At 39.7% G+C, this 18,989-nt stretch overlaps 3 protein-coding genes across 5 annotated transcripts; 1 reads left to right on the top strand and 2 right to left on the bottom strand.

Moving 5' to 3' along the window:
- Window positions 1-244: 244 nt before the first annotated feature.
- Window positions 245-4,790, bottom strand: wipi2 (WD repeat domain, phosphoinositide interacting 2). The gene is made up of 12 exons (XM_033971323.2): window positions 4,564-4,790; window positions 3,960-4,042; window positions 3,538-3,707; window positions 3,342-3,438; window positions 3,134-3,231; window positions 2,959-3,051; window positions 2,818-2,888; window positions 2,615-2,728; window positions 2,360-2,524; window positions 1,806-1,913; window positions 1,629-1,726; window positions 245-1,389 (listed from the first exon to the last, which is right to left on the bottom strand). The coding sequence occupies exons 1-12, from the start codon at window positions 4,635-4,637 to the stop codon at window positions 1,277-1,279; spliced, it is 1,284 nt and encodes a 427-aa protein (XP_033827214.1). The 5' UTR covers window positions 4,638-4,790; the 3' UTR covers window positions 245-1,276.
- Window positions 4,791-6,499: 1,709 nt separating this feature from the next.
- Window positions 6,500-12,496, top strand: mmd2a (monocyte to macrophage differentiation-associated 2a). Its single transcript, XM_033971076.2, has 7 exons — window positions 6,500-6,774; window positions 9,198-9,279; window positions 9,890-10,050; window positions 10,739-10,813; window positions 10,888-10,989; window positions 11,129-11,198; window positions 11,749-12,496. The coding sequence occupies exons 1-7, from the start codon at window positions 6,746-6,748 to the stop codon at window positions 11,947-11,949; spliced, it is 720 nt and encodes a 239-aa protein (XP_033826967.1). The 5' UTR covers window positions 6,500-6,745; the 3' UTR covers window positions 11,950-12,496.
- Window positions 12,497-12,581: 85 nt separating this feature from the next.
- ap5z1 (adaptor related protein complex 5 subunit zeta 1) lies at window positions 12,582-18,575 on the bottom strand. 3 transcript variants are annotated; one of them, XM_033970732.2, is made up of 18 exons: window positions 18,434-18,575; window positions 17,272-17,409; window positions 16,783-16,963; window positions 16,539-16,689; window positions 16,350-16,456; window positions 16,089-16,266; window positions 15,905-15,958; window positions 15,313-15,450; window positions 15,132-15,169; window positions 14,892-15,054; window positions 14,632-14,810; window positions 14,394-14,536; window positions 14,203-14,321; window positions 14,007-14,134; window positions 13,835-13,932; window positions 13,609-13,741; window positions 13,292-13,506; window positions 12,582-13,219 (listed from the first exon to the last, which is right to left on the bottom strand). In XM_033970732.2, the coding sequence occupies exons 1-18, from the start codon at window positions 18,472-18,474 to the stop codon at window positions 12,967-12,969; spliced, it is 2,457 nt and encodes an 818-aa protein (XP_033826623.1). In that variant the 5' UTR covers window positions 18,475-18,575; the 3' UTR covers window positions 12,582-12,966. The 3 variants fall into 3 exon arrangements, with proteins under 3 accessions (XP_033826623.1, XP_055079856.1, XP_033826624.1); XM_055223881.1 differs by having other exon boundaries at window positions 15,905-15,955; window positions 18,434-18,554; XM_033970733.2 differs by lacking the exon at window positions 15,905-15,958 and having other exon boundaries at window positions 18,434-18,554.
- Between the last annotated feature and the right edge of the window lie 414 nt (window positions 18,576-18,989).

Consider the following 18,989-nt stretch of genomic DNA (forward strand, 5'->3'; position numbering starts at 1 on the left):
AAATGACACATAATGAATTTGCCAGACAAAAGCAAGTTTTCTTTTCTTTAAAATAATATGGAATGTTAAATGACATGTTAGTGAGAACTGCACATGGACTTGTTCAAACTCCTTCAAATGTTACTATCAAGTTGCCTCAAAAGGAATGTTCAAAATTATAAATTTTAACCAATGACAAAAGTAAACAGTACCATCACAAACTCCCAGTGTGACAGTGAACAAGAACATGAACACAAGGTGCTCATTTAACACATAAACATGGGTTTATTTTCATGGATCAAATGAATATTTCACATTTTGTACAAAATTATTACAAATGTCTGACATTACTCATCCTTCTGAAACAAAAGGACTAGAATCATGCAGACGACTCCTTGATCTCACTCAAAAACACATCTCCTGAACACTATGGTACAGTGGAAATCTACAAAGTACAGCAGGAGGAGCAGGTTTGTATGTCAGTAACCACTTAAATGCCTTCAATGTATGAACACAGTACATCACCATCACCATGCATGTTTTCTTACGCATTGGTTATGATTGGTTAAGTAGATTTCAAAACAGGTCTTTACATTAAGAGTTCAAAAAAGCAAATCAATGATGAGAGGTCTGTCAGGGAAAGGGAGGTACCATGAAGCCCGAGCCTGGAGGTATAGAATGTGAGCAGGAGGAAATGTAGGGTCATCGCTTGAGGATTTGCCAATGTACATGCCCAGCACAGACACACATGAGGCAATGTTCACTCATCTGAAAGTTCAGGGTGGATTGTAGCGGTCTATGTAGTCTATCAGTGAGAGCGTATGGTGTAAGACAAAAGTACTGAACACATTGTTAATTAAGATCTGACAAAGCAACAGATTTTATTGGGTCATTGCAGAAAGGTTTCCCTCACAGAATTAACCATGACATTGAGGCACTTTCACACCACTTACATTTTACACAGTGTCTGTGTGGAGTTGTGCCTTCATTTTGGACACAGCTACATTTTGAAATCAAATGTTTTACATGCTCACACTCACAGCATTGCCACATGGTTGGAGCATGTTTGCAGTTGGCACATGTACATGCAAAGCAGCAGGGAGAAGATAAAAAGGAGCATATGAATGTGGAAATTAGATGGATAAAATGTCGACATGTGTGTAGACAGAAACACACACATACATAACATAAGACAGGATTTTTAAGCGTTGAAAAACACCCCCGTCTTGAATCCTCCCCCCTCGTGTTTGCAGCACCAGAGGAGCGTCCTGATTGGTGGATACAGCTGTTCATTTGTTCAGTCAGTTTCTAATATGAGTGGCGGCTGCTCATTCTCCTCTTCTAAACGCAGGTCATTGAGGTCTTCATCTAGCCCTGCCCCGCCCACTGCACCCTGCTCCTCACAGTTACCTAGAACATATGTGTTACATGATATATTACAAATAAGTACTTGTTGGAGAATTAATTTATTTAAAATATCAAGTGGATGAAAAACATGTATGTTATAGTCAAACCAGTGCTATGATTTTGCTGTTAGAATTATGAAATCAGATTTGCAATCTAGCAGATGTTTAGTGTGTCCCTTGTGAAAATGAAATATGTATATAAAATATAAACACAAACATGTAAGAGTATATGAGCGTTATTACCTCTTGTGACTGCTGCACTGTAGGTTTGGGCCACAAGTGGGCGGTCATGTGACCCCTGTTCAAGGATCTCGTTAGATGGCTCAGTACTGCCATCTAACCTGAGAACAAGGAGAAAATGCTAAGATTTTGCAAAAGGAAACAAGTAAAACAGACTTGAATTTTAGGTGTGTGTGTTACCTGTGCTGCTTCATTAGGGTACACTCTCCTCCCTCTTGGGGATCCAGATTGTACAGATACAAATATCCATCTGCTGCTGCCACAAGCAACCTCGGAATCTTTTGAATCCTGATTTCAAACAAAAAAGGGTAAAAACTGTCAAATAAGACCAGATCCATGTACAGATTATCATCATAAATTCAGCGAAAAATTTGCTACAAGTGCACAAATGTGGACTTCTCCATCTCCATCTGTGGTGAGTCACACTCTACAGAAGGTGTAATTCCTAAAAACAGTGCTACAATGACAGCAAAATATTAAATAAAGTACATCAATAATGGTCAGGCCAAAATTGTAAACTGAACTGCCCAATATATTTATTTTAAATAATGTCAGACTCATCATATCTTGTGCCTGTTGTCTTATGGAAAAAGTGTCTCGTCCCATCCGTAGTATCCAATATGAAAAGCCATTTAACTATTACTATGCAATGCTCGTTGAAAAATAACAAAAGCTTGCCCTTGTAGTTTATTTTTTCATCTTTTCAACATTGCAGTTGTAAAATTCATACTCACACAGCTAAGGCGCAGATATTCTTGTGCCCACAGAAAGGCAGGCGCACAGTGGCAAAGGCCCGTCCCTGGGTGAACATCTCTGTGACCTGAGAAGGCAGGTAGGTTGTGGACGCCATCAACATTTTGCCAAGGTATCCTCCCCATGTGGCGGGTTCCTCTGTAGGCCTGACATGAACCACAGAAAAAAGGTCATTTCCATCCATCAAAAGTCTCAGGGCACTGAGTGACATATAGGGTTAAAGAAATGATGCATACACATATTTTTCCTTTTGTGTCTCTAGTTTGAAAATGTGGACCGTCTCTGTGTTGCTGGAGGCTGATAAGTACAGGCCTTCCATACTAAACGCCAGTGAACAGATGCTCACACACCTGAGGCATAAGACAATTATATTAGTAAATAACTTCAATAATGGCAAAAATAACTGCAAAAACAATTCTGTGGTTACATAAATACTTACCTTTTGACCCCTCTTCTGAATTCAAAAAGCTTCTGTCCTTCAGGGATTGAAAAGACACGTATAACTGTGCCCTAACAGCAAAAGACAGAAACAAAATTAGAACAGAATAAAAGTGAATAATAGAGTGTTTAAAAAGACTACCTTTTCTGACGCTGTTGCAAGTTTAGTTCCACTGGCATCAAAAGCCAAAGCAGCTAATGGACTGTCATGAGCAGGAATCATGTTGGCTGCTCGCTAACAAGACAAACACACCAAAAACAACATGAACCAAGTCCACACAAAAGTCAAAGACACAGTTGACGACTTTTGCACTCACCAAGTTGACCGTGTCAAACACTTGAACTTCTCCTATCGTTGCACTACCTGGATACGCCAAGTAACAGTTATCATTGCTGATGGAAAGGGCGCACAATCCTGTATAAAAATGTTCAATAACACAACACAAAAGATAGAATACAGTTTAGTGTTTTTATTTTTCATATTCAGCCTTTATAAATATTAAAATACTTATTACTCTCACTCACCAGAAGGATTGGGAGGAGTCTCTCTGATAGTGTGCAGAACTTTCATATCACGGATGTTGTGGATGTAAAGTGACTCTTCAAGACAAACTATAAGCCTCTGGATGGAATAACACATATAAGATTAACAGATGTACACAGCAAACTTTCTTCTTTTATATAGGTAACAGTAAATGTCAAACACATTTTTCTTTTCTACCTGTCTGTTGAGTTTGACTGCCAGAATGGTGTTGGAATATGAGTAGTTGCATATCTCAGTTCCCTTCTTAAAGTGACAGACTTTGAGTTTCCTGGGAGCTTTGAGGCTGACAATAGCCACCAGGCTACTGGAAAACAGACGCTCCACAATGCACACATCTTCTGTGTCCGCTACAGAAAGCACAAAATCCACAGAGGAACACGATGACAACCCAGACAGGCATTTTGCTCTACTACTACAACATAAAGACTATTCCAATGTCCATTAGGAAGTGCAATCAATTATTAAGAACAAGCTATACTCTAATGGTAGTCAAACAATGCAAAGTCAGACAGATTGCCTTAAACACAATTAGTCAATATACACAGTTAAACACAGTACTATGACGGCTGAGAAAAAAAACAAAAAAAAACAACACTTACTACATTCATATATTTGCTCCAATTTATCCACTGAAGACAGGGAGAAAAACTTGTAACCAGATTTTGTGCCAACAGCCAAGGACCTAGAAACAAAAGAAACAATACTAAGAATCATCATTTCCACGAACAGAAAAGGCAATCAAACGTGATCATCACGTAAGGCTTTTGTGGTGTAGAAAAATAGGACTTCCCCTCCCAAACGTCACAATGATGAAGATGACAAAGTTATTAACCATCACAGGCTATTTCAACAAATCCTTAAAGCCTGGAGCTGTGTCTGTTTGCAGTCGAGTAGTTCTGTGTCTAGTGTTACTGCTGACACATAAATGATCTTAATATTTGAATCGTAACCCAAATGGACGTGATTTCACATCGAGCTTCACGGCTAAATGTTAGCTGGAGGCTATGCTAGCAGCTAACCTAAGTAAATACATTAGAGTGATTACAACAAACAGCTGCAGTTCATATATTTTGTAAAAGAGGCTTAATTGCAGCAGTGGCATGTTTCTTCACTGTGGACATTGTCTATGTACAAAGTGTTCAGACACAGAGCTAACGCTGTTAGCCTCACAGGCCACTGGACCAGACCCCGGCCGCAGCTTACGTATTGTCCTGGTTAAAGTTGGCGAAGAGGAGCTGGCTCCCGCCGGCCTCCCCGCTTAAACTGGCCAAGTTCATGGGCTCGACACCATCGACATAAACAGCTCCGATGGAAGTAGCAGCTGTGAGTATTACGAGCACAGTGATCAGGGCCGTGTGCTTGTTCACGGGGACATCTCTCTCCCCGCTGTAGTGTTGTTGTTGTTTTTCACTGAGGCTGTTGCACTCTGCTAATGCGCATGCGCCAACATGGAGCCGTGACACTTCTTAAAGAGACAGACGCCCCTTTAAATATTCATCTATTAAAATAACTTTAACTAAACTCAAACTTCAGTATGGAGCCAAAAAGATACTATTAAATTACACAATTAGATATTAGAAATTTAAGTAATCTTTGTTTTTTTGAAAGCCGTATTCTTACCAGAACACACACCATCACAAACATCCTCCATCTCATGTGATGAAAATGGCAATTGAAAAGTTGCTGTAGAAACTGTGATCTTTGAAAATGACACATATGTATTTTTGAAACAGCTCCAACTATTCAAATGTTTATATTTTAATAGAAAAATGACATGGGGCTATGCAGAGGAGAATATTTATTTTCAACTATCTAGTCCAGGGACTTTTACAAAATGAAAAATGTCAAAAAGCTCCTACTGTTAGTGTCGAAATAAACTGAGTCAATATAACTTTACAAGGACTAGAACTAGATGCTTAAAAACATAAACCATTATCTATTTATTAGTGCACAAAGTTATGTATCCAAATACATTAACAATGGTAATTAATCAAATTAGAGTTATTCAGCACAATGATTATAATTCAGAGATCCCTTGGTGATCTACCTGGAAGAGTGTGGAGAGCTGCAGGATACTCCCAGGCTGCAGGTTGGAGACCTCTGATCTGTTCTATAGTCTAACTGTGCAACGTGCATAAACCATATTTGTTTTAATCCCATGGATAGATGCAAAAGTAGCAGATAAATGAGTCCAATTAGGTTCATCGGGGCTTCACATTTTAATAATTTAAATATAATAATAATCAGACCTGTATTTTTGTGTCATATCTTGACATGTTTCCACTGCCAGGATATGGTAGAAAAAATACAGGTTTATAAGGATCTCTAAATTATTATCAGCTAAACTGGTTCAGCTCAACTGGAATGTTATTTAAAATACTAGGCCTAAATAATTCTCTTTTATTTTCCAAACATACAGCTGCACAGACAGTAGGACCAACATGGACTCTGCGATTTTGCTCTGACACTTTACCATCTGAAACAGTGAACAGTAACTTTGACACAAAGTATGCAGGTTTATGAAGGTTTGGTATAATTAAAACATTAGATAGAAAAGGAATTACTGTTTTAGACACGAGGCTGCATCATCCTGGGCAGTTGGTCACTGTGTTACACACGTCCAGAATAAAAACTGCTCATTAAAACACACAACAAGAGACCAAGAGAAGGTCCCTGTGTTATCTCCTTATTCTGGGTCTATTTGTATCATTTACTGTAGCAAACTTTGCCTGTTAAAACATCAGGTCAAAACTCATCTTGTTTTTGCTCCAGAGACTTTTCCACAAGCTCTGTACAGTTTAACAGCTTGGTTAAAAAAGAGGAACATGTTTTACAGCGTAAGCATGGGCCATGTGTTTGCAGCTGCATAACTGAATAATGTTTATTTATCCATAAATCCATGAGGAGAGCGCACTGTGCGCGTCCTAAACTTGAGGCGCACTTTCATCTGTTTATCCAAAACGCATTTGGACCTGTAACAGTTTTATCCCTGATCCATGGTAAAAGTGGACAAATTCTGTCTGAAAGGCGAGCAGCAGTGGTCGTGTGTGGTGGGGAGGGGCTGCTGTTTGTTGCTCTCTTATCATGAGCCATTAGCGGGGAGAGGGGAGGGGGCAGAGGAGGGGTTACAAACCCAGTCCCGTGGAACATCCTGCGAACTCTCAGACTCAACTAAAGTGTCATCAGTCAGCAACGCATCAAAAACAACACTTTTACTTCTGTCCTCACATGAAATAATCTTGTGCCGCTGCATTCTCCAGCTCCGTGCAGCGGCGGGACTTATGCGTTTGGACGTGCCTCGGTGGGATATCCGGAATGGGGAATCCGTAGGAGGAGACGACGCTCTCTGGTGTAGTCCACAGACAGAGCGCGCACACAGGACGAGATGGACTTTAAGAAGACCAAATTTGGAAGGTAAACGTACCGTCATTGTAAACCCTGCATTTGGCACCAATATGGGACCAGTTTGGTGCGTCCGTGCGTAATGACGCACGGGGAAACCTTCATTATATTAGACACGTCTAGTTTAAAATCCAATTCCAAACTGAAAGTATTTGGTGCAGTTAGTCTGACTGAATCACTCTGAGGAGCAGAAAGTGATACACAAGAAATCACAAAGTGCAAGAAGCAAATAATAAGACATTTAAGCACCGATATCTTATTTTACTTTGATCACTTTAGCCTTTATGATTCCACAAAGAATAATCAAATACACTGTTCTTCTTTAAGATTAATTGTATCATTGCTCATTAAAAAAAACGTTTGCATTTCATATTGTGTTTTAATAGCCTAAAAGTGTTTAAATATATTTTATGTATTAATTTCTGATTATCAATAGTCTTGAATATGTGACTGGGACCTGGTGATGTTCTGTCACTTCAGCCTCTTGGTCACTTCACATTCACAGGTTCACATCCTGCAGTCCACCATGTTTGTCTGGGTAAAATCCTCAGTCTGACTCAAATCTCCATGTAGACAGGAAAAGGCAAAACATTTCAAAAGTTATACTGTATTTAAATATAGTCATAGAATCTATTATCAAAATACATTATCAGAAAAACCAGTTTGAGCCTTGTTTTCTTGCTGTGCACAAGGCTCTATTATGTAAACCTAGCCTCATGGCGCAGATAAGTAGATCTCTAAAAATAAAAGGAGCACTGAGCTCTAAAACAATCTTTTGTTGCATAAATGTTCCACAGTTCTGCAGATCTTCTTAAATGCCTCCTGTAGGTAATATGCACAGGCCGGTGGACCCCTGTACCAGGCCCCCTCTTACACCTCTGCCCCAGCTCAGGATTCACGTGTATAGGTTTACTGTGTGGCCTGAGCAGGGATAGTGCAAGTCTGATGATGACAATGTCCCCTCTGATCACATCCTCCCTCCTCTACTACACCCACCCCCCCACCCCCGTCCCTTTTCCTTTCACATCATTACACACATACACAACAAACACGCACTCACACCGCTCTGTCATAACTGATTAGAGGGACTCACAGTGTGGCATTCAGGGCCATTGATGGAGCCACAATACAGAAACAGACAAGGCTCTTGGTCCAAATATAGAGCAGTGGACATAAAAAAGAAGGTCATGCAAAATGATTTCATTTGGGTTTCAAAGCATATGTTACCACCGTGTTGCATTTTAGTTTTTCAGCATTTTGGTACAGAATCCTTTAATGATTTCTTTTAAAATTTACAACTGAGAAGACCGGAGTGGTTTAGTGGTGATATTTCAGTCACATTTACACACAAGTCCACGTTTCCCACTGTCCATCAGTCTCATGACATCAGTATTACAAATTCTATTCCATTTTTATTGTATTCTGTTCTATACTTTAAATAGCCTTAACTGTATCTTTGTACTTTTTTCCATTTTATTATCTCTTTGATTTGACTATAACCTTCTCCCTGCAGAATGTTCCAGATAAATGCAGTTGTTTGTGTTTATGACCATCATATGTAATGAAATAACACAGCTGACCGACAGAGACACCTGTGGCCCAGCACACCGCTGCTTTTTGAAGACTCGTGTGCTTCTTCAAGTGTGAAACATGATTTCGTAACAGCTCCAGATGTGTTTTTTTTTCCCCTGTGTAAGACAGGATTAACTGCTGATTAAAACCAACGTGAGCACTAACGATGAATGGAGTAAGTCTGCCCAAGTGAACGACGCCAAAATGCAAATGCCGTTAAGGGCGAGTGGTCAGTGGGATCCTGCAGGGGCCAAAACAGTTGCTATGGTTACACAGAAAAATCTTTAATGTACACTTAAAACAGAGTAAAATAAAAACTACAGGAATAAACAGAAGTATGCACAAATGAATCCAACAGTAGGGCACGTATTTAATAGAGCCATTTACATTATATTATCAAAATTGTAAGTTTTCTCTACATTTTAAAAACAAGATCACAAATTATTATGAATCAGACACATGAGAGCTGATCATATAAAAGTTAAATATTGTTTTAGTAGTTTGGTTACTAAAGTGCACAGATATCTTACGAGGTTGAGTATTTAGTATTTAAAGTCTGGTGGGCTTCACATTCAGAGGTTTCAGTTTCGTGTTAAATACGACAGGACACGAGGACTTTTTCTTATTCAAAAGATGTTGTTTTAAATTGTTAAATGTCCCTGATTTTTCATTATTCACCAAGCGCTCAGTGGGTCACATCCAAAGCTGTAAATACAGAGCTTCTTTATGTATTTTAGTTGTATGGTGAGTCTGCTCCTGATGTTTTAACTTGTTCTCTCCGAACCGTAAACACAAAGTTACTTATTAATGACTGAATGGCCTTTGCATACCCCCCTTAAAATCCTTTCTCTTTTCATCTCTAGATTTATGAACTGCAGAGTGCCACCCAGTAAAAGATACCAGCCGACTGAATACGAACATGCAGCCAACTGTGCCACGCATGGAGTAAGTACACACACACACACACACACACACACACAAGACGCCTTTAAGAAATACTTAGGACAGGATTTCGGGACGTTCGTGAGGATTGTGAGGACGTGGGCTCTTGAATGCATTTGATAATCTGTGATTCAGCCTGTAGCGCTCTCTAATCTGCTGTAATCCCCGGAGGCCTCTGGCTGTGAGAGCGTGGACAGTGAATCAAACACATAAACATGAAAGACATCATTGAGAAAACATGCACAGAATGAGTGTTAAGCTTCAGAGGCATAACATCCTCTGCTGAGATGAACCGGGATGCGCAGAAGAACTAATGTTGAAACGATCTATGGACCTTTTGTAAACTTTGGTCTATTTTCCTACAATTGTTTTTACAAAAATGCAATATTGAACTATACAGCGCAATGTATTTGAACTACAGACGAGAAGAAAAGAGCCAATTGTCTTAAAATCCAAGTTTATCAATAGTTTATGTGACTATTTATTCCATGTATTAGATGATATACTTACACATTTTACACTACACAAATATCTCTGACAATCTATTTTAATTTGTGCATCATCTAATGTAAAGTTTGCTGTATAATCAGATTCTTTATCACTGTTTTCATAGTTCTGGATCATTCCCAGCCTCGTCGGTGGGTCGGTGCTGTACTTCCTGTCCGTGGACCAATGGCATCGCGTCGCCGCCTGGCTCTATGGAAGCGGCCTCACCGGTCTATTTGTCACCTCCACGCTCTTCCACACCGCTGCTTGGAAAATCGGCCATCTCCGGTGCGCACATAATCCAGAGCAGATGTCTATCACTGCACAGACACCCTGTTAGGTTAATTATAATGATGCCAGAGAGCTGTGATGCAAACAACAGATGTTACACGGCGGTTTCTCTCTCTGCGCTACACGAGGTGACGAGACTGTACAACGCTCACGTATGAACTGATCCCGTGTCGTTGTACAGAGAACTACGACCTCCAAAGACACAACAAACGCCAGTGTTTATGGAAAATTCAAGGCCGACACGGTGTTATTACAAAAATACAGACCCTCTTTTTGAAATTTAACACTTACTAGATTGCAGATGTCAGCGTGTTTTTGCATTATCTAAACGACGGGTTAACTAGGATTGGGGAATTATTTTGTATTTAATTAAGATCAAAATGAATTCATGTCTAATCAGAAATGAAATGCTTGGTTTCTTTTTTAATCAAGGCAATCCCAGCTAATTGTCAGTCAGTAAAGTGTGTGATTATGGACTTTGGAGAAAGAAATTTGGCTATTTTTGAGTTAAATTGCAATGTTTAAAAGTCCGTCTTTTTGAAAATAATACAAAATTTAATAGATTTAATAAAAAAAAAAAATTGTGATTCTTTTTTATCGTGCAAAAAAAAGCCAAATTTGGTCAATTTATTTAAAAACATGCAATAAAATACTTATTCTCTATGGAAAATCTTCTATTTACTAGGAAAGTTGAGCAGCGTTTCCACATGTGTGACAGAATGGCCATCTATTTCTTCATTGCTGCCACTTACTCTCCTTGGTGAGTCCTAATTTGTACTCACACATGTGCAGTATTATTACTCAAATCAGGACAAAACCGTGTTGTTTGTTTAGGCTGATGCTGCGGGAGCTCGGACCTTGGGCCTGTCACATGCGATGGATGATCTGGGTCATGGCTTTTGCAGGGTCCATATACGTTTTCTTCTTCCACGAGAGGTAACCGAGTCCCTTCTTCAGCCTTTGTCCCGGTTTGACACCAGACACCAGGGACTAATGTTTAAGGCAAAAACAATCCCGTGTGGTGTTGAGCGTTGATGTTTTGTTGTCTCATGTTGCGTTTTTTTGGTAATCGTAGGTACAAGCTGCTCGAACTGTTGGGCTATGTGTCCATGGGGGTCGTACCGGCGCTGGTCATCCTGTCTATGGTAAGAGCGAACAGCCACTAACTCTGACTCTGTGTCTCCTTTTTTTGGCAAATAAATGTTTCCTTCCTGTTATTGTGTGAAAAAAGACAAAGATTTATAAGTCCAGATGTTTTGAATGGACATAATGAAATAAAAATAGCAACTTCCTCGAGTCTATTGTTTCACGTCTTTCCATTTATTGAGGATGTGTGGGTCATACCTGCCACACGCCTGTAGTAAAATACAGTAGCGTGTTCCTCCTGTTCTATTCTTCAGTCAGAGGGTGAAAAAAAGACAATAAATAAGGCAAGAGAATCAGAAAACAGAAAACAGAAAAGCTTGGGAATGGTAATCACACCCCTATTTTGCTATTTTCTCCTAGTTCAGGGGTAAATTCTTTATCCAAAAATCCTTAAAGCTCTTTTAATATATCAAATTAAAGCTGTGAATTTGTAAAAAAGAAAAAAAAAACAGTTTGAATATCATCTCTGTTTCACATCAACATTGTCAAAACAGGCTGGTGTTAAATTTTCCACAGTCTCACATGTTTTTACCTCGCATGTTTTTCCAGGTGGAGCGTGCAGGTGTGGGCGAGCTGGCGGTGGGAGGGCTCTTGTACGCGGTGGGTGTGGTCTTCTTTAAGAGTGACGGCGTGGTTCCGTTTGCTCACGCTATCTGGCACTTGTTTGTGGCAGCTGGAGCGGGCGTGCACTATTACGCCATATGGAAGTATCTGTACGTCCCGGGTCCACTGCTGCAGACGTCCAGGTGACAGGACGACGCTGTGGGACTGTGGTACAGCTGCTATTGAACAATAGGGACCAAAAACAGGACCAGACAATATCTATATGCAAAATAACTACATCAAACAGGGCATTAAAGGCTATCAGCACCACCCACTGTGTGTGCTACAGCCAGAAGTATTTCTCTCACACATTCCAAATATGTGCCATTACTTAAATTGGAGACATTCCTCAACTTTGCACTGGCGCTAGTCTAAAAGTGACCAACTTTCAACAAGGTCAGTGTTTTTTTATGATCCCTTAACAGATGTGCATGTGTGCACATCTGGACTTGCCTAAAACACTTAATTCCACTGATCAAAAGTGCTTTTAAACACACAGGCATCATGAGAGCTGGTCTGGTCCTGATCCTGTGGCACATTTTATTTTGGAATACAGAAAATCATTCTATACAAACTGTTGGAAAACTATAGTTTCTAAATTTTATTATTAGAAAGAATCACTTTATAATGAGACTTTTTCAACACTAAAAACTATTATTAGTGTAAATGTTATATGTCTGATAGATTCTTAAACTTCTTTTATTATTTTCATGCCTCAAGTAATGTGTAGATCACAATTTGAGCTTTTCTGTTTCTGTATTTAAAACACTCAGGTAGAGTTTTAATCAGAAGACATTTTTTAATCAAAAGATCTATTTTGTAATACATAATTTTGACATTGTAATACAAATACTGTATTAAAAGTGTACACAATGATGACTTTGTTCTTTGTATTTGTGTGTCATCATAATTCATATTCAAAAACAGATTTGACATAAGATTGATTTGGTTCATTTCCTTCAAAAAAGTGCACCACAGTGAAACACCACAGTGAAGCGCCACAGTGAAACACCACAGTGAAACACCACAGTGAAGCACCACAGTGAAGCACCACAGTGAAACACCACAGTGAGGCGCCACAGCGAGGCGCCACAGGGAAGCGCCACAGGGAAGCGCCACAGCGAGGCGCCACAGCGAGGCGCCACAGGGAGGCAGAGCAGAGTCTTACTGCGGCTGCATGAGGCTGGTGAGGGTCTGCAGTCGCAGAGGCATGGCCACATTACTGTCTTTGTGCCACTGTGGTTTTGTGACATGAGGAGGTGGAGTCAGGACGCTCTGTGCTACACCAGGGGTTTTCAACAATGACCATAGCTCCTCCCCTCTTGTTACTATGGCAACCAGGTCATCATCATCTGAGCACCAGGCCACCGAGCCGCTTCTGGAAACAGTCCGCAGTTTAGAGAGGAACAGAGAAACCCTAAAAAGTCAGGAAACATAGTTAAAATAAAGTTCAATACAAACGATAAATACTCATTACATGAAGTTTAACCTTGGGATAAGGTCATGGGACCTTGATGCTAATTTAGCAAGAGCGCTCATCAGAGTTGTAATGACTCTGGGGTTGGGACACATGCCCCCTGGAGGTGGGGCAGAGGAAGTGATCTCAAACAGCACAGCTTCCAGCGCCTCAAAACAAGAAGTGATATGTCTAACAGAACAGCGGGAGTCACAAGAAAGAGAGAGGTACTCCCCGAGCACCCACACCTGAAAAACAGATTTGTGTTTACAGGGGTGAAATCAAGTCTGCTGAAATGGCTCCAATAAACACAAACATGATCTAGTTTTGTAAATCAGCACATCTCTTACAACATGAGTGTAAAGTTCTTCTTTGTTGTAGACATTGGATGTGGTTCCAGCAAAATCCAGAAGCTCATGTGATTGGTCGACCACGAGGGAAGGGTGGAGTTTACATAGTTTCAGCAGGTGGTAGCTAAACACCCTGCAAGACACGAGTAGAGCAAGTCAGGACATAGGTCATTTCAGGCAACGTGTACAAGGCCCCGGGAAAAAAAAGACGAGTTAAATAATTGACCTATGAATTTCATTCATGTAGTTGGGAACTTTAAGGAGGAGACTGCTTCTTTCCAGCTGCACCAGAATCAACTGGGCTAAAAGCTTTTCATCCGCCACCTAAAAACAGACTAATTAATATACAGAATATGCTTTACATGTCATATAAAGGTATTACTTGACTACTCTCCCACCTTTAAAACTGTGTTGAAAAATATATGCAGCAGCACAGGAACAGTCTGCGCACACTGCACCACTCTCGGCCAATCAGCAGACTCGATCAGAAGCTCATGCAGGACGCTCAGTCGGTCAATAGTATCTCCTAAAAATGTTTAGAAGTCATTAAACTGTTAACTGTTTTGTCGCTTAACACATACGGGGTGTGACTACCTGAGCCTGCCTCGTTTCTGAGCAGGAACAGAAAAAAACCTCGGAAAGTGGGATTTCTAAAGGCATCCAGGGCCTTAATACAACGAGTGTTTGGTTCAGTTATAGGAAACAGGACAGACCTATACAACACAATATAAGGTGAAACTTTGGTAAATTTGAGTGCAGAATATTGACAGTGAAGGTCTTGATACCTTTGTTGTAGGACTAGTGTGGCAGAAAGGCAAGGCAGGTCGAGCAGAGTATGCAACAGCTCCAGTGCAGTTCCAGTAGTTACCACAGAGGGCAGCAAATCTACAAAGTCATCTATCATTGCTGGACTGTCCCAGGCCAAGAACTAAAAATACAACAAAAAACAAGCATGCGTTACATTTTTAAACATTAATTTTTCAGCGTTAATTAACTCTGTCCTGTTTTTGGTATTATATTCACCTTGAGCAGGTTTGGGAATGATCTAGTGTACTGTGGTACTTTGACTGGCAGATTTTGGATATTTTGTCGAACGAATCGCAGAAACTCGTGGGCCAGTAGAGGGTCATTGAAAAGTTCAGCAGGAAAACGACTAAACACCAGCTGCCACATGCACTCACAGTCCACTGCTGCCATCTCACCTTAAAACAGTGGCACATAATAGTAAAACGGTCAGTGTAATGTGGAGAGGAGCAGATGTCATTAAGATGTAAGTAACAGACCATGGTTGAGGTAGAACTGTGCGACTGGTAACAGGACCCTGGCGTGGGATAAGTCAGAGCTGAGGCGGCCGTAAAGAGCCTTTATACACGGGAACGCGCGGTAAACCAGCGAGCAGTCCTCTAAACATAAGGTGTCCAGGATACACACTGCTTCCACAAGGCACTGGACAAAAACATCAAGAACTGTATATTTATTATGAAAAAATATATACGGTATTTAAAAAGATTTTGGTGACTTACAGCTTTTTGTAAATCACTGTCTGCCTTTTTTTGGGCCTCTGAAAAAAAGCATTTGTGTACATTATGATCAGTTTGTAATTATACCAGAACATAAAAGCATCAGTTTAAAGCTACATGATGAATGAATATGCAGACAGGGCATCAGGTCTTATCATCAAACATGGAAACATAAGAGACTCACTGCGGTCGCTCTGTTCTATGAGGCGTTGACAGTACTGGAAAGATTTCTCTCTTAGACGCTCTTTTGGAGGAAGGACGCGACTGGAGGACGACGTGGCTGAAACTATGGAGATAACAGACCCATCCACAGAGCGATCATCTGCAACAGAGAAATTACACTGTATGTCCAAAACCGACACTGTCCAAGGGCACCAGTCACGGTGAAATTGGCACAGCAATATTACAATTAATATTGTATTTAATATTATAATTATGTTAACAAATTGAATATACAAAATCATGGTTGGTTAGAAAAGCAGACAGTTATGAAAACACATTTGTTTAACTTCTAAGACCCACATTTGCCACATCACTGTGACACACCATTGTGAACTTAAAACAGTATTAACACACGAGTGAAAGATTTAGAACGCACATAATTAGATTTCAGCTGGTGACAAGTTATTAGAAAAGTTGATTAGGAACAGTTAGTCAGTTAAAGCCACTTGAAGTGTGTGCAATGCTGATGTGCTCCCCATGAGTTAACAAAATTATTTGTTTAGTTCATACAAAATTCTCACAGAGGCGAAGCAGATACACACACCATATCTTACCATTGGAGAGAGAGTGTGAGTGGGATAGCGAGAGGCTGTACTGTAGCCTGGCTGCTGGAGATGTTGAAAACAGAGCATGTAATAACTGAGGCTACCAGCTGGTCTCTGCAGCTGTGACATTAGATTCTATTTGGTCACATTCAGGTAATTGGTGTATCAATGGATTTGAGTGGATAGGTCATACCTGCTGCGTCTGAGGCACTGTTGCAATTGGAAACAGAGTGGTAAGTGAGAAGCCAGTTGCGTAATATTGAGAAAGAGTGGACATTCATCCACTGGTCCTCAGTGAAACCCTGGCCCACACACAACACTGTAAAAAAGTCTCCAGACACAGTTCCATCCAACTCTGCAATAGGGCAAGGCTAAAGGAAACAAGCACACAACACATTTAGCTTGTCATAACAAAAAATAACAAAAAAACAAAACTAAATGTTTATACGTCCACCTGTCTAGACCGACTCCCAGAGAAAAATCCACCAGGGGAAGCTGCCTGAGTGATGCTGGCGTAGCGCAGCCAATCCACAAGCTTTTTACTCAGGATAGTCACTTGCTCTGTAACGGGTGCTCATAGTTAATGTTTAGAAGCCATATATTACCTCTTATTAATAGTTAATTATTGGCATTTATGCATTACCTTCTGTTAAGCATTCAGGCCGATGTGTCAGAATGCTATTAAGGATTGGCAAAGTGTATGTTTGTGAGTGAGATAATGCTTCTGAATGTCGACTTTCCAGACTGCGCACAAGCTGAGCACAGAAAAGTGTCAGGACAGTTGTGTAGCTGGCCTGTGACGGTTAAGAAGTAAAAATTAGTCCACTTACATTTTTGTTATGGTACCTTAACTAACAGAACAAAACTCATGTAATGAATTTGCTCACATGTGCAAGCAGCAGACCAGTGACATGGCTATTCAAAACACTTGGGTTATTTTGGATGTAGTTCACATCTTGATCAGACAGTGGCAGTGTTTCTCTAAGGACAGATGAGCCCAGGATCTGAAACTGCTCTGAAGGTGAGGAGATGAGGGAGAAAATCTTTTTGTGAAGCTCTAAAGGCAATCTGTCAATAGATCAGACATAAATCATGAAAATATTGACTGCACATTAAAACACATATTATTTGCATACAGATTATTCACTTTTAGTTAAGTAATTATCAGTGATTGTATGTTGCCTATCAGTGCCAAAATACATAATATGATTGTCTGAGCATGTGCTTGCTTTAAGAATGGTTAATACAATTGCATAGTTTACCATTATTTTCTGCTGGGTAACTCAGGCCAAAAGAGATTTTACAAGCACTAAAAGTGTTAACACGCCAGCACGTGTTTATCAGACAATCAGTTGAGATCCATGATTGCATCTTACTTCCTGGTGAACTTTGTGGCTGACAGGATAAGGTGCAATCTTTGTAATGAGTCCACAGCTTCATGTCCGAGATCCTTCCCCTGTAGCAGTTTTAACAGTCTACTGTAAAACTTCTGCAGCTCAGACTCCTGAATATCCCTGAGCATAAAACAGCAGGTCAAGATAAGCAGGTTTAAAATATAATTAGTGGCAACTCATTTGCACAAGAGAGGCAGTTAAATAGAATAAAAACAGTTCAAGCTAAACAAAAAAGGATTTCAAACATATACATATGTTTAGAAAATGTAAAAAGTGAAGACACACAATGTATAAAAAGAAAATAGGAAGTTGAAGCAAATATACGTTTGACAGAGGAGGAATGGAATGAGACTAAGCAACATATATGGAAAACAACATCATCTTTAATGTGGAGAGAGAAAGCCTGGAAAAATGTAGTGACATTTTTTTTAGAGCTCCGGCTCAGACAAAGTATAGAGAGACGAGCTGTGGGGACGAGGTGGCAACTCATGTTCATATTTTTTTTCTCATCCCTCGGTACAGAATTACTGGGCAGATTTAAAGAAATGTGTAGATAAAGTACTCAATGCTGAAATTCCTTATACTTTATTCCTTATACTTTTTAATTGCTCTATTTGAGTCAACTTGATGCTAACTGTAAAAACAATATGAGAATGTTTAGGATCATGTTGCTAGCGGGGAAAAGGGTATTATTAGGAAATAGTTAAGGGCAGAGGCACTAAAAATGGAAAACTGGATTGATGTGATGCATGACATTTATGCTATGGAGAAACTGACTTGTACTTTAAAATTTGAAATTTGAGAATATATGGAAAGACTGGCTGGATTATGTAAAATTAAGATCTGATTTTAACTAAATGTCATTGTTCCTCTTTTTTGTTCTGCCACTCAGATGTCTTATTGTTATTTTATTTTCTTTATAAGGAAAAAGGGATGTGTGTCAATTGCACACTGTATGCATATTTTGTCCTGGAAAAAAATCAATAAAAAAATATATTTAAAAACAGTCAATGGCAAATGCAATACAATAATATTAGCATATATAATGGATTAGCATGTTGTAGAGCTAGCACCGCTAAGGAAGTAAAGGCATAAAACACACAAGGTAATAATTTAATAATCTTTAAATCTTAAATTTCCTCACCTTGCCTGTTTTATTAAACTTTCAGATCCGTGAGAATACATGTTAAAGAAGAAACATTAGTATATTTTGTCTCCGGAGCGAACAGACAGATCCACGGCATGAACGTAAACAGTGCGCTTAAAATACATGTCCGGACTGAAACAACGTCCGAGACTTTAGTTCCGGAAACACGGAAAAAAAAACTAAACAAAAAAACAAAACAAAAACAATTGTGTATACATGTATGTAACTTTTATTGTGTTTTATTGGTATTTTATTTTTATTTTATCCGCATAATTATAATTCTTCAGATGTAAGCTGTTAAGCCCCAGTAAAAGTAATTTCCCCCCCAAAAAAATAAACGTGGAAAATGACGCAAATACAGCGAGAAGGAGACTACAAATTCTGTCAAAAAAACAAAAAAAAACAAAAAAAAAATCTGTCACTTTTTGGTGAAAGTGACACCCACAGCAGCTAAAGTTTCCAAAATAAGTACTTCTCTGCTGAAAGTGGTTGCAGGTCCAGGGTGCTGCAGCGGGGCGTTCTTCCTCACCTCAGTGCGCTCATCTTATTTCCA

This window comes from Periophthalmus magnuspinnatus, chromosome 8 (genome assembly GCF_009829125.3).
Source record: "Periophthalmus magnuspinnatus isolate fPerMag1 chromosome 8, fPerMag1.2.pri, whole genome shotgun sequence".
Classification (NCBI taxonomy): domain Eukaryota; kingdom Metazoa; phylum Chordata; class Actinopteri; order Gobiiformes; family Gobiidae; genus Periophthalmus; species Periophthalmus magnuspinnatus.